At 53.6% G+C, this 27,736-nt stretch overlaps 1 protein-coding gene, 1 long non-coding RNA gene and 1 other non-coding gene across 3 annotated transcripts; 1 reads left to right on the top strand and 2 right to left on the bottom strand.

Moving 5' to 3' along the window:
- Nucleotides 1–26,584, bottom strand: XPNPEP2 (X-prolyl aminopeptidase 2). The gene is made up of 21 exons (XM_005614491.4): nucleotides 26,220–26,584; nucleotides 23,790–23,863; nucleotides 22,237–22,347; nucleotides 20,840–20,903; nucleotides 19,729–19,833; nucleotides 19,396–19,473; nucleotides 18,376–18,522; nucleotides 15,693–15,794; nucleotides 14,991–15,072; nucleotides 14,500–14,695; nucleotides 13,609–13,698; nucleotides 12,390–12,499; nucleotides 11,592–11,669; nucleotides 10,407–10,478; nucleotides 8,318–8,378; nucleotides 6,888–6,957; nucleotides 6,268–6,372; nucleotides 5,801–5,860; nucleotides 5,202–5,278; nucleotides 2,660–2,749; nucleotides 1–2,013 (listed from the first exon to the last, which is right to left on the bottom strand). Exons 1-21 carry the CDS (start codon nucleotides 26,266–26,268, stop codon nucleotides 1,819–1,821), a joined length of 2,016 nt encoding a protein of 671 aa, XP_005614548.2. The 5' UTR covers nucleotides 26,269–26,584; the 3' UTR covers nucleotides 1–1,818.
- LOC138921841 (uncharacterized) lies at nucleotides 12,158–15,830 on the top strand. The gene is made up of 4 exons (XR_011434730.1): nucleotides 12,158–12,469; nucleotides 12,707–12,782; nucleotides 14,519–14,649; nucleotides 15,695–15,830. It is a non-coding gene; the product is annotated as an uncharacterized lncRNA (long non-coding RNA).
- On the bottom strand, nucleotides 24,818–24,879 carry LOC111771689 (U7 small nuclear RNA). Its single transcript, XR_002805616.2, has one exon. It is a non-coding gene; the product is annotated as a U7 small nuclear RNA (small nuclear RNA).
- Nucleotides 26,585–27,736: the final 1,152 nt, after the last annotated feature.

Below are 27,736 nucleotides of genomic sequence, written 5' to 3'. Positions count from 1 at the left end.
TGCTGCTGATGACGACGAACTTTATTAGTAGTAGCTGTCTTTGTGGGGCGAGCAGGGGAGAGAGCAAATGACTCGGCACCCAGGGGCTGCCTCTTGGCTGCTACAGGTTCTCAGCGAGGGCGGGTCCGAGGTGGGGCCTTCGGATGCAAGCATCGGTGGTGGTAACTGTCACAGGTCACCCTGACACTTGGCAAACTAGGCCTGCTGGTCCCAGGCGGGAGGACTCCTCTGCCGGGTGTCTTTGCCCAGCACTCTACCCCAGAGACTTGGCTCTCTCCTCCCTGACTGTGCTCCGCTGAGCAAAGGTGCTAGCCCCGACTTTCCTGGGCCACATTCAACAAGTCCCTCAGTGTGGGACTCCCGCCTGTCCCCTCCACAAGGCTACACCACCTTTAGCACAGGAGGTGCTTGGCTGGGCGTGGCATGCATGTGAATAGATGAACGCTCGCACACGTACATGCACGCATGCTCACATGCACATTCTCAAGCACATGCGCGCCCGGCTGAGCTTCTGGGAGCTGCACATCGCCGCCCCCACCTCGCCCCTCCCCTTCTTCCCCCACCACAAAACCCACAGGTAACAGCAGTCCCCAGCAACACAGCAGACACAATGCAAAACCCAGAGGCAGGCTTCGTTGCCAGGCTGTTTTAAGCATCTAGCAGGATGTGAGCCCAGGTGGCTAACGGCTGGGCCAGCCGGAGAAAACTTCTCACCTCCCCCCAACCCCCAGCGGGCTCAGCGAACGAGGAGGGGGCGGGAGGCAAGCTAAGGGATTCTGCATGGTGCTGAAGGGCAAAAGAGCTGGACTGGCAGCCCATTCTGGTCCCACCAGGTTCCACCCAAACACTGGGGGTCCTTGGGCAGGTCCCACGCCTGGATGGAGCTCAGCTTTCCTGGTTATAAAATGGCCAAATCAGACTCTGCCCACCCAGGTTTTAAAGGCCATCCAAGGATCCTGGAGGATTGAACAGCACTGTCACTGTGGCTGCACTTTGGAAAGTTAAAAGGGCCACCTGCATGCTGGGAAGTCTGGGATAGTGATTGGGCGCCACCGCTCAGGTTGCTCCCACCTTCGGGTGGGGCCATATTCCAGAGGGCTCCCCGCATTCCCTCCTTCCCCGTGGAGAAATTGCTATGGCGCAACTCCCTATCCTGTCGACTGGCACGGGACCACCCTGCGTTTAGGGGTGCTGAGCTCACCCATGGAGGGGGCCGCTGTATGTGCCCCTTCTCTGACTGGTCTCCCTGACCCTTGGGGTGGCAGTATGAAACCAGAGGACTGGGCCACCCTCCCTTCCTCTCCCACTACAGGCACAGTAGGGAGCTCTTTGTTCCTTCAGTCTGTGGGCTGCAGCCATTGTGGAGGCCACTGTAAGGCGGGGATAGGCGGGGGTGGCCAGAGGCAGCCTCAAGGGCATGGGAAGACCAAGAATTCAGGAGCCACTGGGTGGGAACAGCTCTGGTCTATCCAGCAGGTGGTGATGGCAGGGCTCGCCCAGGGCCATGGGTGGGGCACTGCCATATTGGTCCTTTTTTTGGGGGGGCAGCGGCAGCAGGCTCTTCCAGGTTATAGGTTAGGCCTATTGGGCTCACAGTGGGAAAGGGACTAGCTGGTTCTCCTATTCCAGGGCTGGGGGTTGGGAGCCAAGGATGAGGTGTAAGAAGGGCCAAGAAGCCCTGTGTCCCCAGGGCTTGGTCCTGGGGAGGAGGCTGAGGGCAACGGTTTCCAGGCAGTGGGCTGGCAGGGGCTCTTGGGGCATGGGAGTTGCAGGGTGAGGGGAGCTGAGTGAGAGGGTCAGTAGAGGAGTCCCGAGCCTCTAGGCGCTCCAGCCGAGGATGGCAAGCACAGAGACTGCCAACAGAGAGACCAGGGAAGCGGCGCGCGGGGCCCTCGCAGAGAGGGGCTCTGTGTGCTGTTGCAGCCATGCAAACTCCTCCAGTAGCTGGCGCCGCTGCAGCTCGGGGCCCACCTTCTCGCGGATGGTCTGGTAGTAGCGGTTCACGTACTGGAGCTGCAAACGGTCGAAGGGGTGAGCCCCACCCCCCCAAGCCTTGCTGCCAAGAGGGGAGGTCTTGGTGCCATCCCATCCCCTGCTGCGGTACTCCAGCTGCCCACTTTAGCCCAGGTCCCCAGAGGTCCCCACAGGTCCCCAGACATCAGCAGGCCACAGGCACGCTCTGGGGCTTTCCAGAGGCAGTGCACCATGGTGGCTGTTTAATGTCCTAGTGATTTCATGCGGTGGGTGGGGGCGGGAGTGCATTTCAGGCCCAGGAATGACAGTAAGTAGGGAAGGCGTTATCACCCCCATTTTACAGAAGGGCAGACTGAGGCCCAGAAAGAGGAAGGGATTGCTTATAGTTCTAGGACTTGAGGTGGCAGAGTCCAGAAACCCAGTCTCAGACTCCCCAGGAGTTCACTACCTGGGGTTGGGCAGGCTAGTCTGACTGGAGAGTTCTAGAAACTCTGAGGTCTCCAGTGAGTGGGGGAGGGAAGCCCCAGTGTGTGCCTACAGGTGCCACCAGTGTGGAACTCCCCAGGGGAGGGGAAGGGGCAGAGGTTCTTGGGGTAGGGGGAGCAGAGGTGAGAGGGGCCCAGGGTCGGGAGAAGGCAGGCAGTGGTTCATGGACTGAAGGTGGACAGTGCTGAGGGGCACTCACCTGCTCAGGGGACAGCAGGCTGACATCGATGAGATTCCGGTCATAGGGCACCAAGGACACCACTTCAAAGGCCAGGTAGGTCCCTGGGTACTGGGAGGCCACAGGGAAGGTGGGAAAGCAGGAAGTGAGCAAGGAGGAGGAGCTAGGCTGAAGGGGGGGCCAGAACCCTCCACCCAGAAGCTGAGGGCACAAGGAACTGACCTTTGTCAAGTCCAAGACTCAAGGAGGGCCTGAGTCCCCCACAGTGCCCGCGGCCACCCCCGTCTACCACTTAGTGCCCTGCCTTTGCTGCTTCCCTCCTGATTCCTGAAGGTAAACTTAGGGCTGTGTTTCTCAAAGTGTGCACATCCATTGCACCCAGCTTGTCAAATAAGTGGATTCCAGGGCCCAACCCCAGGCCACTGGAGGGACAATCTCCGGGGCAGTGCTGGGAGCCTAGATTTAAATAATTTAAAGATAAGTATTAGGTTTTTATATCTGTCTGTCTACTCTATGTCTCTATCTATATATCTCTATCTCTGTCTCTCCATATCTCTGTCTATGTATCTATCGATGGATCTATCTATAGAGATAAGTATAAAGAAGAAAAAATAGCCCCAAATTGCCATCTTCCAGAGAGCTCTTGCATGTACATGCTTAGAAAATTCAAACTACAAAAAGATACACAATAAAAATTCAGTGTCCTCCCCTCCCGGTTTCTTTCCTGAAAATATTTTAGGCATATACCCTATATACATGGATATATTTTAGCAAGTCATGCAAAATGGATCCCACCATACACTTTTCTGCGCCTTCCCCTGCCGAGTAGTAAGCCTAGGCCAGCGCTCCATGTCAGCCCCCGGAGAGCCAGCTCGTTCTTTATAGGGGCCGCATAAAGGTCCACAGAATGTGGATGATGATTGATTTATGCAGTGACGACTGTTTGAGCTGTTCCCACTTTTTAAACTGTTACCATCAATACTACAATCAACATCGTTGCATAAACTTATCTTGGTGACCTTTTGGGACTATATGCAGAAGGGACGTACCCGGCAGAGGGAATGCTGAGACAAAACGCACAGGCATTTTTAATAGGTATTTTGATAGATATTGTCAAACTGCTCTCCAGAAAGGTTGTGGGGATTTGTACCGCCCCCAGCGGGAGAGAGTGCCCGCCTCCCCGAGACTCACCAGCCGTGGGGATCACCAAAGGCTCTCCTCTTTACCAATCGCGGAGGAGAGACGTGGTGTTCTATTGTGGTTGATTTATATTTCTTTAAGGATAAAGCTGAGCATCTTTCCATCTTTATGGACCATTTGTGTTGATCTTAGTGAACTGCCTCTTCATATCCTTTGACTGTTTTTTTCGGTTTTCCCTATTTTTGTCTTATTGATTTGTAAAAGCGGATGGTAATAATAGAAGGAAAGTCACCCTTTCTCTGACATATGTGCTATATTCGTCATACGCCTTTTGACTTTACGGTAGCGTTTCCCTATAGACATTTTGTATTGAATTTAGTCAGAATCACCCATCTTTTTCCTCATGGTTTCTGGGTCTTGCATAGAAAGGCCCTTTGCCATCCTGGGATTACAAATGAATTTATATAGGCTTTTTTCTAGATCTTTTATGGTTTCACCTTTAAATCCTAATCCATTTGGAATCTTATTTGGGTGTAACAGTGAGATTCTTGAATTTAATGTCCCCTAAATTATTAGCGATTTGTTCCCCCTGCCCATTTATTAAACAATTTCTCTCTTCTTTATTGTTTTGAAACACCAGTTTTGTTGTAAAGTAAATTCCCATTTCACTTATGGAACTTAGAGGGTCTACTTCTGGGCTAACCATTCTGTCTCTCCCATCTCTGAGGTCAGACTGTTTTCATTCTGGAAGCTTCTGAGTATGTGCTAACATCTGAAAGGGCTAGTTGCCCTTCTTGCCCCTCTTTTCCAGAATTTTCCTAGTTACCTAGGTATCTCTGCATGTTTGTTTTTACAAATAAACTTTACTGTCCTTTTGTGAAGTTACAAAAGTATCCAGTTAGCATTGAACTTGAGGTTGTCTTGAATTTATAGATTTAGGGAGAATTGACATCTTCATAATATTGAGGCTTCTTTCCAGTGAGCACCATTTACGTAAATCTTTTTTATGTTTCTCAGAAGAGGTTTTCTCCATGTAAGTCCTTTTAAGTTTATATCGAGGTGTTTTATCTTGCTGGCGCTATTAGATGGAATGTTTATTTCTAACAAGCTCCCCCAGGATTATTCTGTGCATTGGGAACCAATGATTTAGGGCAGGGTGCTCATTCATTTGGGCTGGAGAGGGGCCTGGGCATTGGCATTTTAATAACAAAGCTCTCCAGATGATTCTAATATTCCCATGTGCAAACAGGTTTGAGAAACTGATGTTTGGTATTTTTCTGGAGTTAAGGAAGATTCCAAATAAATTCATGCCCACACATTAAATGCCTTTTTCCTTTGACCTTCCTTACCCGCGCCCCCCCTCCACGGCCCAAGGTCACTGCCATGCTGTCCACACCTCCAGTCTGTCCCAGTGGCACTTTACCTTGGTTTCTGCTTCTACCACGAGGGCTATATCTTCAATACGGACCCCAAATTCTCCATCCTGATAGTAGCCAGGTTCTGGGAGACACAGAGATACTGGTGGCGTTAAGCACGGGGTGGACCCAGGCCCGGGCTTCCTGTACCAATTGAGGAATGGCTGGAAGGTTCCAGCTGCCTGGCCGCCCCCTGGCTGTTGGCTGGGGCAGACCCACCACTTGTTAGACGCTCATTGGCTATGCAGAGACATCCTGCTGGGCCTCAGATCCCCCAGCCTCCCCTGTAGCCCAGCCAGGATGATTTAAGAGCCCACTCGGGTCCTGGAGGCATTCCCGTCTCCCTGTGGGCCACTGTCCTGTTGCCCCAGAATTTGACTGGAGACTCCGGACTTTGGATGTACAGCTGGGAACCAACTCCCAAGGGCAAAATGAGGGCATGAGCTGAAGGGGCTTGGGGTTGAGGGGGCAGTCCATTTGTGGCTGGGGGTGGGGAGGTGAGGGAGTGCCTGTGCCTGGCATGCTCCCTGAAGGCTGGAGCTCCCTAGACTGCAGTCCTGGACTAGTCTTGGGGTGGGGAGGGGGCGGAGGAACCCGAGAGCCATACCGATGGAAGTGAACATGCCCTTGGCCATGGCAATGTTGCTAGACTGGAATCCCACTGGCCCTGGAAAGGGAGACGTAGGCACGTCAGCTCTCCTGTACTCACCAGCTTGGAAACGAACAGGCTCTGGCGGGAGCAGGTAACTGGGGATCCCTGGGCATTACTGTTTACCTGGGGCTACACAGGCCAGATTGGCTCTGGCTTTCATTTCTCTGGGGGCCATGCCAGTCAGCCATTAGGCCTTGACCCGCCGCTCCTCTCTGTGGGGCCTCCTGGATGCCAAGCAGGCAGCAGGAGTTGCCAGCTGCCAGCATTTCTCACTTACCCTGTGAAGTGTCCCTTCTTACCGGCTGGGCAACCTTGGGTGGGTCACTGCACCTCTGTGGGTCTTGGTCATTTCCATACCTGTGAAATGCTCTACCTCCTTTGTAAGAGGGGGGACCCCAGGGGAGTGCTGGGGAGACACCTACACTCATGCACACACAGGAAGTTGCCAATGCCATGGCCTGTCCCGTGGTAATAATTGAGCCCAACGTCCCACAAGGCTTTGCGAGCAAAGGCCTCCACCATTCGCCCTGGAAGAGAGATGGCCTCCAGTCAGTCAGCTGGACCCCGGACTGTCGTCCACCTCACCCCTTCCTGCTCTCTTGTCCCAGAGCCACCTACCAGGATGGTACCTGCAGAGAGTGGCTCCTGAGAGGCAGGTGAGCACACAGTACCTCCAGCACACTCTACGTTGTACCCATTACCTGGACTGATCACGCTACTGCAATTCCTCCCCGGCCACCAGGACACCTACTTCCTCCAGGGACCCTCCCCTGACTGCCACAGCCCATGCTGACCTCCCCCGCCTCTGAGCTCCAGCGTTAGACTAGGAGGCAGGAGGCCCGGGTTCAAGGCCCGTCTCTCTCACGAACCCTCTGTGGCACCTTGGGCAAGTTGCTTTCTCTCTCCAGGCTGGATTATCCAATCTACACGGTGGATGGGATGATGGCATAATCCCCGCCCCACAAGCCTCCCAGGGTGCTGGTCTGGGTCCAGGGAAATCGGGGCCTGAGGCTCTGGGTCCAGCCTGGTCTCTGAAACCCACCTGATGTAGCAGCAGGAAACACGAGTCTGGACAGATCGATGTTGCCTATCAACACACGGGTATACGCCTCCTGATGGGGAGGGGGAGAGGCAATGTGGCGCACAGGGCGAGGGGCCTGGGGACTTTCCAGCTGCTCAGCGTGTGTACAGGTGGGTGCGGGGGCCCAGCCTGTGGCGGGGTGGCTGGGGGGAGGTGCATGCTCATGTGTGATCACCCAGGTCCTGGAAGATGGCCAGAGGAGGCCGAGGGGGGCCTGCCCAACACTGGGGCTTGGTCTGTGTGGCTTCTTGGGCTGGTCCACAGGGACGCTTGTAGGTGGTGGTGAGCTGAGGCCGTGACAGTAGGCAAGTGGGAAGTAAAGTGCCTGGGCTGGAATCCTGACTTGGCCACTCCCAAACTGAGGCCTTGGCCTTGGGCAAGTGACTTTAACTGCTCTGTGCCTCACTTTCCTCATCTGTCATGGGACGACCACAGTACCAGCTCATAAGGTTGCTGGGAGGAGTAGGTAGACTCATTCACATAAGGTGCTCCAAACAGTAAACGCTCAAGTGGAGGTGGGCGCCCTTATTGCCATCATCATGATCAGCCCTGAGTTTTCTTAAGGCCTTAAGTTTCGGTTGAGGCCTGATAATCTGGCGGGTTGGCCTTGCCCTGTCAGGGCTGTCACCTTGTGGAAAGAGGGAAGGAGGTGGGCTGACAGTGGCCTCTTCTGGTCACTCCCTGTGGTGATGTGGTCAGTCTCCTTCACCACACACACACACACACACACACGCGCGTGCATGCACACACACCCCACACGCACACACACGCACAGGCTTGTCATCTGTGCGACAGCCTGGGGCAGTAGACTCAGCCTGCTAAGCTGTGAGCTCCTTGAGTCCTGACCAGCATTTGTTTTTTTCTTTCTCTTTCTAGCACAATGTTGGAGCCACAGTCTGCTTGCTGAGTGCAGGAATGTGGCCCCCTGCTCCCCAGCTCTCCCAGACACTCCTCAGCGCACACAGACACTGTCCCAGCCTCTGCCCCGGGGGACCAGCCCTCGCTGCTTCCTGAAAACCTCCAGCTCCTTTCCACCTTCAGACTTTGCATGTGCCATTTCTCTCCACCTGGAATGCCTTTCTTCCTCCTTTCTGCGGAGCACAGGGCTAGGCACACAGACAGCACTAAATAAATATCTGTTCATTGATTTACTGAAATGGCATGATGATAAGCTTGGGCTGAGGCCCTGCTGTTGGCCTGAAATATCTCTGGGGGAGTAGCTGGGGGCACTGGGTTTTCTGGTACTGACTGGCTGTGTGCCTTTAGGCAAACTACTCAGCCTCTCTGGGCCTCGTTTTTATTCGCTGTAAAATGAAAGGGCTCTTGGTGAAATGATTGCTTGGGTGTCCCTTGGGTGAGGGTGCATAGGGAACTCTGGGTCCAGTGCTTACCTTTTGGAAGGCAGAGGGGGTGCCCCAGTGGACTGTTCTGGTAATGTCTGTTGTTCCGTCCCTGGGGAGAAGGAAAATCAACATGCCCAGCTCTGCTGAACACTTGGGGGTAAGGATTGTGGCCATGTGCTTCTCGTGTGCTCTCCCCCGGGGTTTGAGTGGCAGGGCTGGGATGGGGAGGGGTGAGAGGTGAAAGGAAGAAGAGAGCTGCCATTATTGAATTCCCATCTTGAGCGTCTGTGCGCCAAGGGGCTCTGCGGAGCCGCCAAGTTCAAAATCGCTGTTGTCTGACAATGCCCAGTCTCCACAGGCATATTCCACCCCTACGCCACTCATTTGGGCTGTTTTGTAAATCTGGGTTTCCTTGGGTCGGGCAGCCTGGCTCTAAAAGCAAGGGTTCTTCCGGGCTTCCTGAGAGGCAGGCGGGGATCGTCCCATTTTTACAGATGGGAAACTGAGGCCAGAGAGATCATAACACTCTCACACATTCATATAGTTATTCCCCATTTATAGAACACTTTTGCAGCTCCCTGGGCAGGGAGGGCACGGCAGGGCAGGCCTCAATACCCCTATTTCACAGGCGAGGCAACTGAGGCCACGAGGCCGTCTCCCTCTCCGAGCCTCAGTGCAGCCAGGCCTGGCGCGAGCACTGACTCTCCACACAGTTCTCTCCATTGTAAACGCGGGCCTGACCCAGGGATTAGCTCAGAGTCACTGTGAACCGCAGGCAGGAGCCAAAAAGTCTGACTCCCAAACACCGGTTGCAGCTGTGCCCCCAGGACGGCACCTGTGGCCACCCCTGGTGGAGGGGGAGGGGAGAAATGGTCTCAGGGCCCTGGGGACTCCTTCTTGGGAGCAGGTCACAGGGCGTGGCCGACTTCTTCAGAAGGAGAGAAGGGGAAGTGAGGTGACCATTTCCCGGGCCTCACCCTGCTCTGAGCAGCCCCAGTCCAGGAACGCCCCACAAATTCACTTCCCCTTTGCACACTGGCCATCTCAAGTTCACATAGTGCTGCGCCTGTGAGTAGCCAAGACTGCCAGGCTGGCTCCCAGAGCTGCGCCAGGAACAAGCCGAGAGCGTCTGTCTTCAGCACATTCACCATCGCCACAGGACAGAGGATGGGAAACTGTTCAAAAGACTTGCTCCTCCATCGGTTCAGCGCACCCCTTCCTTTCCCCCTCTAAGCTTCCCGCAGTCTACTTGCATCCTAGATGAGAAGGCAAAATCTTCCAGCTCATCCCATCTCAGCTCCTGTATGAAGGATTGGTCACATATTTGGAAGCAAAGGGGTTAGCCTATTCTGCACGTCTGTCATGTCTAGGTGTTCAGGTTGTGCACTGTACAAGGGTAACACATCTAAAGGGGTGCTGTTCACTTCATAGTTATATACTAATTTCAACGAGTGCACACAAGTGGACATACAGATTGTGGAGTCCTGGAGCAGGGGAGCATGCCCTCCCACATAACCCTATATGTGGTCACGCACACACCCAGAAGAGCACGCACACATATTTCCTCACAGACACATACCTATGCTGATGGGTGTGTCCCGTCCCAACTGTGCTCTGGGTGACCCCCTGAGGTTGCTTCTCTCACCTGCCTGCTGCTCTTCAAGGCCTGATCCTGCCCCTCCCCTGACATGTCCCCTCTCCCATGCAGTTGGGGGAGAGGCTTCTGAGGAGGATGCACAGTGCTGGAGGTGTGCAGGCCATGTCCAGGGTGTGCGTGAGTGGTTGAGAATATGGGTGCAGTGTTTTGTGCAGCCAGGCAGGGCCACTAGGTCTGGCTGTTCCGAATGCGTGATAATACACGGGCTTAAAGAACATTTCACTCGAGCAAAGGGAGTCCCCTGACTCTCATAGAGGTGCTACACGGGCAGCCCCACTCTTCTGGCCTCGGTGTGTTTCCCACTGTGTGGAAGCCCCGAAGTGTGAAGATGGGAAGGATGCTCAGGCTCATTCAGTCCAGGCCTGTCCTTTCTCAGATGAAGAATCCCCGCCCAGGAAGGGGAAGCTTTGGCCGGCTCTTGGCCAGCCCAGGATGTCTGAGCTGAGACAGCCAGGCATAGTGGGGGCAGGGAGTACATACCAGTATTGCCCCCCAGAATCCACCAGGTACATCTCATCTGAGGACAGCTTGCGGTGCAGCTCCTTGGTCGGGCTGGGAAGGGGAGAGAGGCTGAGAAAGGAGCAGCGCAACCCGGAGCTGGGTGGGGTGGGGGTCCTGGGGGTTGGGCTTCTACGCTAACGCCTTTGGGGAAGTCATCCTCTCCCAAACGGCCCTGGGCGAGGACTGAGCTGCTGCTGCGAATGTCCTCAGTGTGCAGCTGTTTATCCTGCGCCTCACTAATCAAGGCTCTGGGCCCCAGGGAGGGGATAAGGGACAGAGCCCAGCATGTGGGGGCTGGGAGAGCCTCAGAGGGCACGCAGTGCGGCCATCTCCTTTTCCGGAGGAGAAACAGGCCCGCAGAGGAGAAGGAGCTCGCCGAGACCACGCAGCAAAGCTGTGAGCGCGCTGCGCCTGGACCAGATGCTCAGTCCCCAGCCCTTTCTCTAACTTCCTGCTGCCTCCGAGAGCAGAGGGCCCTGAGAAGCCAGGGCACAGGAAGGGAGGGTGCCTGAGGGTGGGGCTGGAGAGCAAGAGTTGGTGGGGCCGACACTGCCACTCTCTAGTGGGGTGAAGGGGCTGAGCTACAGCAGCTGAAGGCTTGGGAGACGCCTGGGGAGGGAATTCTGGGAGAGGCTGGGTGGGCCCTTGGAGGGGTCTGACCTCTCCCTGCTGTACCCAGGCCAGGCTGAGGCATCTGGTCAGCTTGGCACCCCCAATTTTGTCAGGCAGGGTTGCAGGTGTTTTCTTTGGAGTGAAACATCTGGCCAGCCTACATCTTGGGCCCACTTTGGCTGGTTCAGCTGAGCGAACTGGCCTTTCTCCCCATGTGCTCACGAGCTTTAAGAATTAGCTAACGTAGGTCACTCATAGTGAGCCAAGGAAATGCATCCAGCAGCAGCTCTGCCTCCCTTCCAGATCCTTCAGCCCTGAACGCTCACAAAGTCCCAGTCACTTGGGGGGGAAAACTGCTCAGGCCTTTTCATTCCAAGGAGACTCCCAACCCCCGACTGGGCTCCACCCCCACCCCCAGCCACTGCAGTGCCAAGGGCCTCAAAGCTTAAACATGGACTCAGATCCCAGAGCATTCCCTTCTCCACCCCCCCCCCCCCCACATACACCAGGCTCCCCCCACAGAGCCCTAGAAAATTCTTTCTTCTAAAGTACCTGTAGTGGGCCAGGGCAGCATTCAGGCCACTAGCAGAGATGGTTTCAAAACTGGGTCCAGAGGAGAACTCTTCTTCTCTGCAAAGTACAAGGCAGGAATGGTCAATAAATGGGCTCAGGGGCTAGGCTGGGCCCAGGATCGCTAACAAGGGCAAATGAAGGTCACGGCTGTCTCTGCCTCCGCCAGACTCCACTTGGCTCCTCCCAGCACATCTCCTGGTTCCATTTTCCCAAGCCCTGACCACTTACAGAGCACTCAAGGTCAGAGAAAGAGGGGCTGGAGACACCAATTATTCCCCTCCCCCTCTATTTTACAGATGGGGAAAGCAAGGCGCGTGCCGCCCACAGTGAGTTCGTGATAAAGCAAGAGTGAAGAAGCCTAGCTCCCTGAGTCCGAGAACTCCCCACCCCTGGAGCAGCATCCTGCACCTCAGACCTACAGTCTCCCACGGTCTGGGGAAGCATGTCCTCAGCACGGCTCCCTCCCCAACTTGATATTCTCAAGGGGTCCAGGGGCCCACCCGGCAGAGCCCGCCTCCTGCAGGGAGAGAGGCCACGCCTGAAGCAGACACTAGGGGGCGCTGTTGGGCCGTGGCCATCAAGTGGTCGCTGGTCTGGGGAATGTCGTCCAATGCCCCCTGCCCAGCTCCCCGATCACCCAAGACCCCATCACTCCTGGTCCCAGAGAGGCCCCTAAATACAAGGAAGGTCTTCCTGCCCGCTAAGTAAGAAGACCAATGCCCCCTCCCTGCCCCCACTAAAAGGCGGTCAGCCGCAAAGGGGGGCGACGTCCTTCACCCTCGGAACTTGTCCAGCAGCTCGGCCCCCGAGAACTCGTCCACCGCGCCTGAGGGCACGTTCTTCTCCAGCCAGACCAGGTATCGGATCACGGCCACGGCGTCCCGCACCTGCAGCGGGGAGCGGGAGCGGGGAGGCGGCTGCCGAGGGCGCTCGCGGGGCCGGGGGAGGAGAGCGGAGGGCGGCTCCGGGAGCGGGAGCCGGGCTTTCAAGACGCCAGGCTCGGCGCTGGCTGCTTCATGGTATTAAGGGATTCCTGTTTTTTATGTATATGATCATAGCGTGGCCGTGTTTCTTACAGAGTTCTTATCTTTTAGAATTACTCCCTGAAGTGTTGACAGAAGAAACGATATGCTCTCTGGGATTCGCTTTAAAATCATCCAGCGGCAGAGGGTGAGAAGGGCGGATAAGGACTGTGGGGCCGTAGATGGAACGGGATTGGCCCCGAGCTGACGACTGTTGGAGCTGGCCCATGGTGCACGGGGACCGTTATGCTATTTTGCCCACGTTTGTATATGTTTAAAATTTTCCATAAGGAAAAGTCTTTAAAAATGAGGTGGTTTATCCTAATTTTAAGAGGAATAGCCAAAAGAGTGAGCCCTCCTCTTGCCAGGGTGAGGAAATCATTACGGCTAACACTTATTTCACCCTTGGAATGTGCCAGGCGGTGCTCAAAGCAAAAAATATATATATAATTATATAACTATATTTATATGTATGTAATTATGTATTTGTATAATTATAATATATTTATATGTATATACACATGTGTGTGTAAACGTATATATGTACACACATTTATGATTATATGTTATAATTAATATATCCAAATATATATTAATATTTATTATATAATATAAGTATAGTTTATTTAATCCTCACAATACCCCTATGCTGCAGATTACTATCATGATCCTCATTTTGCAGATGAGGTCACTGTGGCCCAGGGAGGTGAAGTGCCTTCCCCAAGGTCGCCCAGCGAGGAGGTGGGCGGAGGAGCTGGGACATGAACTCGGGCACTCCAGCTCCGGAGCCCGTGCTCTAAACCACTGTGCTATGCTGGCACTAAGGGGGTGAGGCACAGGCAGGTGCCCAACAGTTTGGTGTCCACTTCTCTGTTTCACTGGGGGGCTTCTTCAGGATCCTCTGGCAGGGCCTCCTCTCTACCCCTTCAGACCAGGAGCTCCCGAAAGGCGAGCGTGCCTGCCCACGGACTTACATGGCTGGCCCTGAGGAGGGCCTGCTCCTTGCTGTTTTTCACCGCCTTGGTCACCATCACTGGGGAGTAGGTGTCTTCTACGAGTTTCTCCTGTCACGGGCAGAGGGGAAGAGGGCTGGGAGCCTCTCCAGGCACAGCGGCGTTTGAAAAGGATTGGCAGGAAAGCCGGGCTGCAGAGAGACTTGCCGCTCCCTATAGTGGCAGTGACTGTTCCTTTCGTGCTTTCTGGCCATGCGGGTCTTTCCCAGTTGTCTGTGTCCAGCTTAACCTTCCCTCCCTCCCTCCCTCCCTCCTCCCTTCCCTTCCTGCCCCTGCATCCCAGCAGCCCTCTGGGATGGACCAGAACCTGGCCCTGCCAGTCGCCGGGCTGTTCTGTCAGTGTGAGTTTCCTGCACCTATCATAGCAGCCACCGTTTAGTGAGCGCCTGCTGTGTGCCAGGCTGGGCTCTGCAAGCCCCAGCTCCTCGAAAGCTCCTCGGAGCAACAACTCTGGGGTCGGGACTCTCATGGCCATTTTACAGGGGAGGAAACAGAGGCCCAGGCTGGCTAAATCACCTGTCCAAGGTCATTGCACAGCCAGTTCAGGGCAGAGCCTGGACTTAGTCTCAGGTTTGGTGACCTCAAAGCCTCTGCTCTACCAGGCTGCTCTCTCTCGCTGCCTCGACAATCTCTGAGCTCTCTGCTGACAGACATCCTGCTTCCGCTTCTTCCGCCTCTTCCCGGGGCGGGGGTGGGGGGGGGTGGGGGGGAGGGGGGCCAGAAGGGGACTTCCTGCACCATTGTTGACCACCCAACTGCCTGAATGGCCGAGGGGCTGTGGCCCCACTTTAGCTTGAGGTTTATCAGAGCTGGGGGTGGTGCCCGCCACAAGCTGGCGCCTGGCAAACCCACCTTGGGTATCAATTCATAGATCCCGTACGTCGTGTAGCTGGTGCCGATCCAGATCCTCACATCCCCCGAGGCATAGGCCTTGATGCTGTCCCGGACTTGGCTGTAATCTTCGAGCTGCACACACATGTGGAGCGTGCAGTCAGCGTTCAGGTACTGCAGGGTCTCGGAGCTCAAGCGACTCTTGTTTACAAATAACCTGGGTCGGGTTGGGAGGGAAGACGGGCACGGTCTGGAGGATCTGTAAGGTCAATGCAAAGGACCAGAGGCCCTTTGTCCCCGGAGGTGGAAGCAGCCTGTGCCAAGGAGCTGAGGAGACCAGATTTCCAGTATGAGGGCAGAGGTCAAGGGGTCAGGAAAAGCCGATTGGAGGCTGCCCAGAGGGTCCTGCTGGGGCAGGCGCAGTGCTCATGGGAAGGCTGGGTGAGTGGTGGGGCAGCAAGGGGACGGAAGTTGGAGGAAGTCCCCGACAGCAAGCCAAGGACAAGCCATACCTGATGAAGGAGTCCGTGAACAGTGTGTAGGAGTAGAAGAAGGGGTTATAAGGGATGTCACTGCTGCGCAGGTTGAAGAGCCCTGGGGAAAGAATTGATGGTGCCGGGTTGAGGCTGATTGCCTGAGGTGAGCACGTGCGACACCTCTGCCCACTCTTTGGCTCCCAAAGACTCCCAGCAGCAGGCCTGGACGCCTGCTCGGAGCGCTTCTCGGTCTTCGGCGGGCTCTTTGAGGTGCTGATGAGAGCTCTGGATCCTTTCTCCCAGAGGAAGGCAGATACCCAGCCAGCAGGCAGGACACTTTCCCAGGACAAGTTCCTAGGATGTCTGAGGCCTGGTGCCGGGGTCAGGCGAGAAGCTAAAGCTGCGGGTGTGAGCGCCCTTGGGTAGTGGCCAGGCTGTGGGAGCAGTTTGCTGGGCCTCTTTCCCTCCATGAGACAGAAGCCCTTGCTGCTGGGGTAGGTCCATCCCTCCCGTGGCCTGTGGGCTGGCCCCCACTTGCTCTGGGCTTCCTGGTTTCTTTCTTCTGCAGCCACGAGGTTCTGCTCCCGCCCTTCTTTGTTCTCACAGGCCATGGCCACAGAGATCTCAGAACCGGTGGGTATGTGGGGGTTGCAGGACGAGTCCTGTGCTGCATGGCCCAGGAGGCTTGGGGGTTGGGGGGACCCAGGCGCCCACCTGTGGCCATGCGTCCATACTCACAGGCTGTCTCATCAAGCGCTGACAGAAGGACGGCAGTCGGGGCCTCGCGACGCTGCTGCATCTGACTGCGGATGCCAGATACCTTATCCTGCCAGGTGCTCCCTAGAAGCGAAGGAGCCCAAAGAAAGTGTGAGTGAGGTAGCTTCCCTTTGCCATTTTGTTCCTGAGAGGGCTCCCTTAGGGCAATAGTTTTCCATTTCTTTAAAAGCAGTAGAATCCTTTCTCCAACCAAACTCTTACTCGTGTAGTCATTGAGGACATGGGCTCTGGACACAGACTGTCTGCATTCAAATCCTGGCTCTGCCATTACTAGCTGGGCGACCTTGGGAAAATTATTTAACCCCTCTGTGTCTTATTTTGCACATCTGTAGAATGGAGATGGATTATAATAAGAGTATCTACCTCAGTAGATTTGTTATAGGGATCAAATGAATTAATATCGGTCATGCACGTAGAAGGGTGTCTTGGCGTATGAGAAGTTTGGTCTAACTTTCTGATCAATAAATAAGCATGCAGAACAGAGATGAGGACAGCAACCCTAGTTGAAGGGCGAGAGGATGGGGCTGGGCCATGGTCAAGTGTCTCCCCTGCAGTAACCCAGTGCTTACTAAGCCACAGGTCTGGGCTAAGCCATTTGTCCATTGTTTTCATCCTTACTTGGCCCATTTTACAGATAAGGAAATTGAGGCTTCAGAGAGTGAAGTGACATGACTAATCTATGGTTTCATATCTGACAAGGGGTGGAGCTGAGATTTAAACCCAGGTCTGTTTGACTACACAGCTCATACTCCTTAGTCTGTACAGACATTGGGCTATCTTGCTAACATTCTCAATCTCCAAACTTGTCCGTAATCTCTGTGTCATAGAGCTGACTTTAGTTTGCATCGTTTATTCCTGCTCCCTGTGATGCGTGTAAAGAGCCTGTCCCCAGGCAGGGCTGGGATTTCCTGGCAGAAGGTCATAAGCATTAAGGGTCCCAGCTGGACCCAGAGATTAGCATAAATAACTTAATACCATTAAAAAAAACTGTATGCAAACGGGTGTGATACTTTTTTTAGGTTTATTTTATTTTTTTTGTAGTAAAACACACATACCATAAAATTGGTCATTTTAACCAAAGTGCACAGTTCAGTGGCTTTAAGAATATTCGCAAGATTGTGCAACCACCACCACTATTGAATTCCAGAACATTTTCATCACCCCAAAAGGCATTCCCCCCTCTCCCCAGCCCCTGGAAAACACTAATCTACTTTCCGTCTCGATGGATTTGCCTACGCTGGATATTTCATACAAATGGAATCTGACAATATGGGGCTTGCTCTGGCTGGCTCTTTGACTCAGAATTATGTTTTCAAGGTTCAAGGATGTGACACATTTTTGAGAAAACAGATGAAAGCAAATTTTAATTGTCTGATGCGTTACAGATATCTTTGAGTACTAACTTTCCATGCTCTTCCCTTTGCCCTTTGTCCCCCTATGACTCGCTGGAGAGAAAGTCTCTCTCGTCTCTATAAGCTTAGGGACTCAAGAGCTCTGTTCTTTGCCTTCCAGGCCCAGTTCTGGCTCTGGATGGCTTTTCCTTGAAGACTAACAGCCTGCGACAGCTCAGCATCCTCTCACTTGTGGGAGGGGACAAAACCAAGGCAAATTCTATCCCAGTTCCTGGTAGATTTTCTCCTTTATCTCCTCCTCTTCCAGACATCACTGTGCCCTTCTTGATCTGAACGGGATGAGTTTTATTGATGATTGAACAGTGTTGGGTAGCAAGTTTCTTCAGAAACCATGTAGAGATGCAGAAAGAATGATTCCGCAAGTTACATCAGGATGGATAAAGAAAATTGGACACAATTTTAACCGCTTTCATCAGACCTGCTATTTTGAAATTTCCCTCCTGCCTTTTTGACTGCTTTCCAAACAAGCGTGTGCATGGACCCGTGTGTGGAAAGGGGCCTCTCTGATTGCCCAATATTCCGAGGAGTCAAAGTCCATTGGCTCACTCAGGATTCCCAGGGAGGTAGGGGGTGGTGGTGGCCAAGACACTGATTCATAATCGGCAGCCTGGTCCTGGTCAGGATTTTAGTTACTTACAAGAATCATAGAACAGACTGTACTTTTATGACGTATTTAGATGGTGTCAACGGGGTCAAGATTATTCATGTTAGAATTTGGGGGGGTCAGTTAACTTTCCTTTGTAGTATGGCCAGAACTTGAACCCTAATTTGCTTCCTTTGTCCATCTTGGCCCACCCAACCCCAGCCACCTTAAATCTAAATTCCTCTCATAGAGGGTCCAGAAGTCCAGGTTTGAATGATTCAATACAAACCAGTCTCTACTACCAGACAATCAACTCATATTGTTTTTTCTCTCTTCAAAGGGTTTTTCTTTTTTCATCTTTCTTTGACTCCTTTATTTCCTCCCTTTCTCTTCCCTCTCACTTTAAATCCTAACACTCTTTATTCTAGCATTTTCTAAATATGGTCTGAGGACCTTCTGATTCAGACTCTCTTAGGAGAGGGGGCTTCGAAATCTTCATTCTAAACAAGCATCTCAAACTATTCGGGTTCACATGAAGGTTCGAGAACCATTGCTTTGGTACCTCTCAGGAAGAATTTTTCAGCCAAAGGGGCAGTAGCCGTGACCCGTGTTACTACAAGTGGGGAAAGAGAAGCAGCTTAGGAAATACCTATGAACGCCTCCTGCAGGGCATAAATGGGCTGGCTTGGAACTGCAGGCCTCTCTGATCCCCACACCAGATCCACGAGGTTGTCTGCGATGGACACCAGCTGTCTGTCAGAGGCTTGGAGGTCTGCGTTATAACTCTCCCAGGAGTCTGCAGAGACACGAAGGAGTCACTTGTCCCCTGCCCATTTACACCTCAGGAAAAATCGTGACAGAGGCAAAGTTAGTCCTTATCTGCTCTGCCTCCCGTTCTGTGCCTGCAGCTGTCCAGAGCCAGTCCAGGCAGTCTGGCTCTCCAGGGTATGTCCTCTGACCTTCCTCTCCTCTTTCTGCTTTCAAAGCATAATTGCCCTGAGCCCGCACCATCACCATCCACAGCCACTTGGCTAAGCTTTTCTTTTTAAGTGCCAGTGGCTGTGTGGCCCTCTTTTTGGTACTGCCAATTTTAACTGAGCTTCAACGTCACAGCCCAAAGGAATGGTGACATTCAGGCCATCAGAAAGGCTGGCAAAGAAGCCAGTTCTGAAATGGGTTCTTTCAGTACATATTCATGAGGTTTCCATCCTTGGGGACAGGCTGGCTAGCCCTGGGGTGGGGACTGTGCTTCTTTACTCAGAGGCCCTCTCAACTCCTTTGACCCTTCCAAGCTGCCTTCCAGAAGAGGGCAACCAAGTGATTCTAGTGCCCTAATTGATAGAGTTCCACGGCATGGAGGATGGTTCAGGGTTCAAGGACATCCTAGCTTAGTCATCCGCTAGACCTTAGTGACTCCCTGAGTCTTCTAGGTTGGGTCTCTGCATTCATGACTCAAAAAAAAAAATCTGTATTCATTCTTTTAAATAGGTTTTCATTAAACAATCCATGAATACATCCTTGTTGCAAAATATTCTGCATGTACAAGTTCAAACACTCTCTCCTGAGCCACCCTGCCCCTCCTTCCAACAAGGTATGCTTCTTTACACCGCGGGGGAGCTAAGTCACTCTCGCCGGCGCGGACAAATGCAGGACTGTGAGGAGAGCTTACCAATGGAGAAGAGGAAGGGGTCGAAGCCCACGAGCCCTCCAACAGGAACCTCAGTGAGAAGCCAGGTGACAATGTTGCCTGAAAGAAACACAAGAAGGAACAAAGACGTCATCTCCAGGGCCAGTCCCAGGCCCTCCAGCCAGGCTTCTGTCTGTGATAGTCCTGCCATGTGCTTCCTCCTTGATAGCAGCCTCAAAGGTTAGGGATGGCTTCAAATTTCCCAAGCTCCCCAGAGGGGCTCAGCACAGCCTTGCGTGCACCCCCTCACTTGTACCTTCCCAAACCTAGTTCAGGGTCCAGGGCTTGGGGGACAAATCTGTGAGCCCCTTTCACCTTCCCTATGGAGCTCCCAGTTGCAGTCCATCTGCCGCTCAGCCTGTGTCCAGTAGCGACTGTCGGTCCAGAGAGCTGCCTTCCCCATGGTTACCACTGCGGTTCCTGGGGCAGAACACAGACACTCGGAGGTGAGGCGGACGGTGAGGAACATGGCTTTAGTCAGTGCGTGTGCGTTACAGTGCTGGCTCTGAGAACGGGACAAGGGGCCTCTGGGAAGGGTTTCTCTCCTCTATTGGAAGGAAGTGAGGCAGGAGATGTTCAAGTGAGCGTTAGGGGAAGCCAGCAGAAAGGGAGCCCTGGGTCAGGCATCTCTGCTTTGTGTCGAGGGCCTCTGCTAAGGGGGCCATTAGGACTTTTACCAGGACCAGTGGGGTCTACTTTGGCAGTCAAAGAGAGTCAACGCTTCACGCAGGTGCTCTCAGGAAAGATGGTGTGGCAGTCAGTATCAAGACTTGGTGGCTGATAGGGACGCTAAGCCAGGGGCTTAGCTGAGGACAGGCAGAGAAGCCAAACCCAGCGACTTTGGCAAAGAGAAGAAGGGCCCATGATGGGCAAAGCAGCTTGAAGACCAGGGGAGGAATGTTTAAGGATCAGCAAAGAAGCTTAGATTTTATTCAACGGGCCAGGATCAGGATGGGGGCCCCTTCAGAAACTGGGACCCCATGAAAGCTCTCTACGTTTGTATTTCATTTGGCCATGTGAGGTGATGTTGTCTATAAAAGGACTGGCAAAGTAAAACTTTGTCCCCAAATGGGACCTTGTGTGAAAGGAATCAGCGGGCTCCTAGAGGCTAGGTATAGAAGCAGAAACTGTCCCAGAAATGGAGCTCCGGGAGTGCTAGTTGTGCTTGGCTGCGGCAGAGGCAGGGAGCATGGGAAGGAAGCCAGGAGGGCCGTCTGCCTTGTGCAGAAGTGTGGCTGGTGGGCTATGAGATGTGTGCCCTGGTGACCCTTTTGGGACTGGTGGAAGGCAGGCAGAGAGAGAGTAGCAGGGCCTCTGAACACCAGGTCCTGGGGTCCTGGCTGTTGAGAACTAGCCACACCAGGGCCTCTGTGACCGCCTCTGGGTTTACCAAGGGAAGCAATGAGGGTTGGGTAATGGCTGTCACCTGCAGACCCCGTAAAGCCTGTAATCCACGCACGCCTCTTGTCATGGTCACCGATGTACTCGCTCTAGGAAATCAACAACAGCTCCGTTAGCCTTCTTCATGGACTCAGACTCCACATGGAAGGCCCCCAACCACATCCCAGTTCTTTCTGTCTGTGCAGATTCAACCAGTCCTACAAGCCCAAGCACGCTGGGCACCTCTTCCAGCAAACCCTCTGGAACTCCCCCAGCCCTCAGGATCTTTCCTTCTTTTGAACAACTATATTTCTTGGAGTCTAAACCCCACAGTCCAGCACTGGACTGTTCTGCAAAGGAGTCTTGTCTCCTTGGCCAGAATGCAAATTCTGGGCAGTCTGGGATGATGTCTTTTGGTTCATCCGGGCTCTCCTCTCCAGCTCTCCCCTTTCCTCCCCATCTAGCACAGGACACCGGGTACATCATAAATAACTTCTGCAGAGAGCTTTACACATTACTGTATTTTGATCCTCATAATCCTTGGAGCCAGATCTCAGCATTCCCATTTTGCAGAAGAGAAAACTGAGGCTCAGAGGAGTTCAGACACTTACCCAAGGTCCTTAGCCCTCCCTAGCAGGTGGGAAAACTAATTCAAGTAATCTCATTGACACCGAGAATGCTTTCTCCTCTAACCCAGATGTTGCTGGGAAGGTGGACAGAGTGGAGGTGGAACCAGTGGTGGGAAAGGGTGGGATTGGTGGGTAGGGGCGCTGCTTTGGGAAAGGCAATTCTTTTCTTTTTTTTCTGCTTTTTCTCCCCAAGTCCCCCCAGTACATAGTTGTATATTTTAATTGTGGATCCTTCTAGTTGTGGCATGTGGGATGCTGCCTCAGCATGGCCCAACGAGCGGTGCCATATCCGCGTCCAGGATCCGAACCAGCGAAACCCTGGGCCACTGAAGCAGAGCACCCGAACTTAACCACTCGACCACAGGGCCGGCCCAAGGAAGGGCAGTTCTTGTTCGGACCCTCTGGTTTCCTGTCTGCTCCTCCTCCCCCAGCCTACACCCCAAACTCGTGTAGTCCGAACCTGGGACTCTGGATCATTTCAATGCTTTGTCTATCAGGTTGTGGGCAGGGCTGGGCTGGAAGGGAGCTTAGAGCTCTTCCAGTCCAATTCCCAGCCCACATTGTAACCTCCTACGGAGGGGGCGCCCTAAACCCTCATTCTGGATCTGCCATCCAGGAATCGATTCTGAAGCTGTTGTTTCATTGCCGGAGGGCAAGGAAATTTGGCGGTGTCTTCTCTCCTGTGTAAAGGCATACATTCTTTCAGTTGCCCTAAAACGCCTGTGTCCAAGCTCCCCACTTCCTTCCCTTTGCATAGGCCAGCCTGGGGGAGCAGAGAGGGTGGGGTTGGGAGGGAAGAAGAGCTGTCCCTCACCATGTGGGCATCCGTGTCCGGGATGATGTAGGCAGAGAGATTCAGCATCTGTATCTGCTGGCGGAGGGCCGTGAGCCGCTCTGTGGTATTGACCGCAGTAACTGGAATGTACTGACGGGTGACAGGAAGGAAGACACCAAGACACACACACACAGACACACATTGTTCAGAGAAGATGATGCCTGGGCCTCCAGCGTCCAGAGGAGCCACCTGCCTTTCTGCAGGCAGGGGTTGGAGGTGGTAGGCTGGGCCGGCCTGGAGAGGGATGGGGTGGCAGCTGATGTTATGGGTTAGTCTAGATTAAGGTGCCTGGGCTGAGTGGTGTTGGGGGTGTTGAAGAACTTGGAGAGGGACCTTTTGTGACAGTAATGGGACCTGAGTCTGGGGTGGGGGGCTGAGCTGTGGCGCCGGGTCTGGCCAGGGGGATGGTCCTTCTTTGGATACCCTGGGGTAGAGTTGCCAATTTAGCGAATAAAAATACAGGACACCCAGCCAGTCACATCTGAATTTCAGATAAAGAGCAATAGCGTTTTAGTATGAGTATGACCCATGTACTATTTAGAGCATACTTACACTAAAACATTATTCATTACCTGAAATTCAGATGTAACTGGGCATGCTATGTGTCATCTGGCAACCCTACCTTGCGGGCTTTTTCAAGTTTCCACTCACTGGTCTCACATGCAGAGGAGAGGGAATGAGTATCCCCAGCAGTTTGGGACATTGTCTATAAAGTTCTTCTCCAAGCCTGACATTTTTTTAAAGGCTGTTTTAGCTTTACAATAAAAAACGTGGGGTTTTTTTGTTTGTTTGGTTGGTTTGCCTTCTACTCAACGATATATCCGTGTTTGCTTTGATGTAAACATAAGGAGGTTTGCCCGCCCACCTGCCTGTCCCAGTGGTCTCATAAAGTGGACATTGCAAGCAGACGTTCCCGGTGGGTCCCGAGGCGGAGTGAACTGCTGTCACCTTCCGGCCTGCCCCTGCCTGGAGAAGCGCTGCCCTGCTCTGCTTGTGGAAAGATCACTCTGCTCTCCAGCCAGGAAGCTGGCGCCCTTTCGGCTCCAATATGCCGGGCGGGCCTTCTCCCAGTCTTCATACCCTATGCCTCCCTCTCTTGCCCTTTCGTTGCCCTCTTTCTTCCTCCCTCCTCCCTTCTGTGCCTCCCTCTTACCCTGTCCTTCTAGAACTTTTCTTTTCTTTCTTCCCAGCCTCCTCCTGGCCTCTGCCTAGCCTCAGCCAAAGGCTAGCTAGGGGCTTCCTGCCCTCTTTCCCTCACTTTAGCGGGGGCTGCCCAAGCCCGGCCCGGACGTAAGTAGTTAACCTGCTGTGGGAGAGGGTGGGAGGGAAGCATGTGGGGGTGGATGTCAGACACCTGAGAATGTGCTGCCTGCCCTGAGGGATGTTAATCAGAAACAGGGGCCCCAGAGTCCGGAAGCCAGGAGAAGGGCTGATAGAGGGAGAGGCTAGCAACCCAGCCAATGCGGGATGGGGAGGATGATGGGAGCTTTAAAGGGTGGCCTGCTGGGGCCCCGGTGGGGCCAGGGCCTCACCGGAGGGCTGGTGGAACAGTTTCTCACATCCTCTCGTGTCAGGTTCGCTGCCTTTGGGCAGCCCCAGGTACAAGCTAGAAATGGGGAGAAAAATCCAGGGTCACTTGGAGACCAGATAGCTCCTAGAGAGTGCAGGGACGTGTTCCTCCAACCCCCCTCCCTGTCCCCGCAGGGCCTCCATTGAATCGGAGAGGCTGTCCAACTCTACTTGAGGATGAAAATAATCACGTTTCATGGGAAATCAGGCCGAACTGGATGGCACGCTGGGTCACAATCAAAGAATCCTGTTTCATTGACAAGCGATTGCCACTTTTGCATGGGTTTTAGTTCTCATTAAGTCAATTTTCCCTTTCTAATCTAATTGGGTCTTTTCAGGGTCTATCGACCTGGAAAAGTTGTGTGTAAATTAAATTTTTCTAATCAGATTTTCTTTGAAATGCTCTAGAGGATCTTGCTAAATAATCATCCCCACCTTAGTTTTACCCTTCTTTAAATCTAATTTTATATATATTGAGTTTACTTAAATGCAAAGCCCACTCGTTCCACTTCTTACCACCCAAATCTCTGCCTATCATTCCAGGCTCATTTTAAATATATAAGACAGGTGATCCCAGTCCAACATGGTCGCCTGGTGGGGAAAGGTGGGTTAGCATTGAAAGAGCTCCTACTATGTGCCAGACACTGCACTCAGCGATTTATCTGCAGTGTCTCGTTCGATGCTTGTCGATACACATTCGACAATGCTGTGAGGTGGGTATTCTTGTCTACTTTCTAGAAAGAAGGAAGCTGAGGCCTAGATAGATTTGGTAATATGCCCAAGTTTTGCCATGGTGAGTCAGTGGTAGAGCGGGATTTGAACCCAGGCTGTCTGAGTATAAAAAGCCGACCGTGGAAGGGCGGTGCCACAGAAGGGACAGACTGCATGGAAATTCGGTTTCCAATTTGGGTTCTGTCTCAAATTTGATGTGACCTAAGGACAGTCACCCCGTATTCATGGAGCAAACCTTTTGTTTTGTCTTGTTTTGGTGGGGGGTCTTCCGGTCAGGATGGGAAAAGCTGCTAGACAAATTCTAAAAGATCTGTAACACTGAGGAAACATTTTCTAAGTGCTTACTGTGTGCCAGGTACTGGGCTAAGTCCTATGGGCTCTGGGCCTTCCCGCTGTGAAAGTTCAGTGGTCTCTGATAGTTCTTCCGTCTAGTCCCCCACCTTTTAGGGGTAATCTCCTTAGAGGGTAATGGGGGTCTGAGTTTGGGGAGACACTATGCTTTTACCTTCTGGGCGAGTTGAGCTGCCGATGGAAGGAGGGTGGCTGGGTCTAACACCGTGAATGCCCTGCCTGGCTGTCTTGGTCTCATAAACTCAAGGGGGAGATGAGACCCTTACTGTTGATGCAAGAAAATAAACCCCCATTTCTGTAGGAACGGATCTCTGGCAAAATAGTGGGGCTAAGACACCAACACAAGAAGCGGAACACAGCCACCCTATGTCCTGCTGGACATCCAGATCTCCTGCTCTGTGAGGCCAGGGCTGTGGCTCCCGAGGGTAGGCTCTGCAGCCGAACCACTCTGTGGCCCCTGGCACAGGGCCTGGCACTGGGGAGGTCCTCAGAAACTGGGTGTGGAATGAATGAAGAGAGTCCTACTGACAGAGAGTGAAGGGAGGGGAGGCCTCCCTAAGGCCAGAGGTGGAGTGGGTATGGAGGGTGCTGAGCTGGGCACTTAGTTGCGACCAAAGAGGACAAACAGGGCACTGTAGGCGTGACAAAGACCAAACTTAGTTAGGCTCCTCTGGGTCCTCTTGTCAACTAGGCACTCCGTGTCCACCCTGTCTCTGCCGGGCCAGCATTGCCCAGTCTTAGCAAGAATCCTGCTAAGTCAGTTGAGAGAGCATCCCGCACCCTTAATGTCTGATCATCCTGGATATCTGATCAAATTCCTCATCGCCGGCCCTTGGGATCTGATCAGCTGGCCTGCCTATTAAGTCGGTTTAGCAAGACTCTCCCTGCCCTTGATGCTTCCCCTTGGTAATTTTCCATCCACTGACCCCCTCACTCTTCTCATTGGCTATAAGTCCTCAGCCCTCTTCTCTGTATTCAGATTTGAGCCCAATCTTTCTCCCCTATCGCAGTGCCCCTATGGCAATAGTCTTGAAGAAAATCTTCCTTACTGTTTTAACAAATGCCAGAATCATTTTTTCTTTAACAGGTGGGAATGGAAAGGTGCCAAACCAGACTTCACCTGAGTCTCGAGGGCCCCAAGGGCTGGGGTTCCTCTTCCTCAAGACAGACAGGGAGACCAAGAGAAAAAGAGACAATCTGGGCCCCAGCCCTCACTCCAACCCTTTCTGAGCCCAGAGGGGAAGGCCAGAGCAGCTCTCCAGCTGGCCATGCCCTCCCTGTTTGGGAGGGGGAGGCTGGGATGCACATACCACAGAGGAGGACAAGCCAGGGGCAGCAGCCCCAGCGAGCCCAGGCCATGGGATCTCCAGATGCCGGTGCTTGGGTGGATGGAGGGATGGGGGAGAGTAGGCAGGGCTGTTTCCCTGTCCTCTTCTTCCGGGCCTTTCCGGGACAGGAGCAGCCAGGGGGTGGGGGCAGGCGATGGGGAGGAGGCGTTTGGCTGGTGGATGGAGAGTCCCCCCTGGTCTTTTGTTTCTGAGGGCTCCAGGAGTCAGGGTGGCGGAGAAGCCTCGGTTGCCCCAGGCAGCCTCTGCTGGCTCCCAGTCGCCCGGAATAGGGTGTAAGTCCGCCCCGGGCAGAGTCCAAAGATCTCCAGGACAGAGGAGCAGCAGCTGGTCTCAATCAGCCTGCTTCTCCCAGCCCCCTCTTCAGCAGCCCAGCCCTAGCCATTCCCGAATTCTGTCCACCTCCCTCCAACAAGCTGTTTCCCATTAGTCCCCCACCCTGGGCTCTGGCTAAGCCCCACCTTTGCTTTGAGATGGATGTTTATCTTTCCTCCTCTGAGCCGGCCAGTCTCAGAAGAAGGCCGCATCCTCTCTCCTAGTGCCTGGGAAGCCCCACTGCGCCCCTGGGGAAGTGGCTTATAGCCGAAGAGTTCCTTCCGTGAGCCGGAGGGAGTCCCCTCAGGAGAGCCCACTCTGTAAAGGTGCCAGCAGCCACAGGTGGAGGGGAAGGTTGCCCTTCTTTGTGGACAGCAGGTTGATGGAGTCCCCTTTGACTGCGTGTCCTCCACTCTGGGAGATCTAAGCTGTTGGTGCCATCCACACCTGAGAGAGAACGAAGCCCCAAAGGCCTATTTGTTGGAAAGAGGAGATGCCGCTGAAGAGGGAGGAAGACCCAGAAAAGGGAGTTTGGAGGCTCCCAGAAGACAAATTCGGTTAACTGGACAAGCCCTTTCTGCCATATCTTCTAGAACAGGGCTTTGGTTCCCCTGCAGAGCGGGTGGCTCCTAACCGGCATCCCCGTGGGGAAGTGGAGGAGCTGAGGCCAGCCCGTCTCGATACCCACCCACATCGGAGGGCAGCTCGCTGCACCAGCGCCAAAGCAGCTCCTGGGAAATGCCCTCCAGAACCCTCGGCCTTATGCCCCAGAGAGGAAGGCTTCTGAGAGACAAACAGATCCAATGGCTGGGTGCTCACCTAGCCTGGAGGGCCCCAGAGGCAAACCCCATTCCTTCTTATCTTATTTTTAATATATTTACACCCTGCTCATGTCCACAACAAGTTCAAGGCAGCTTTCAAATAACCCATCCAAATACAATAAAATCGACCATTCTGAAGAGGAAAAGGAGGCCTTCCTAGGCCTCACTGAAGGAAGGGAGTCTAAATGAGGGAGGAGGCTCAGTGAGGTCCGTGTCCAGGAATCACAGAGGAGGGCAGAGCCCACAGCCTCAGAGGACAGACCAGGGACAGGGACTGCGGGAACCCGGTGTGCTTCCGGGACTGCTGACGCACCTGCTGTCTTTTCCTTGCCCTCCTCCCATTCC

The sequence above is a fragment of the Equus caballus genome, chromosome X, assembly GCF_041296265.1.
Source record: "Equus caballus isolate H_3958 breed thoroughbred chromosome X, TB-T2T, whole genome shotgun sequence".
NCBI classification, from domain to species: domain Eukaryota; kingdom Metazoa; phylum Chordata; class Mammalia; order Perissodactyla; family Equidae; genus Equus; species Equus caballus.
This window is presented reverse-complemented; position numbering and strand designations above follow the sequence as displayed.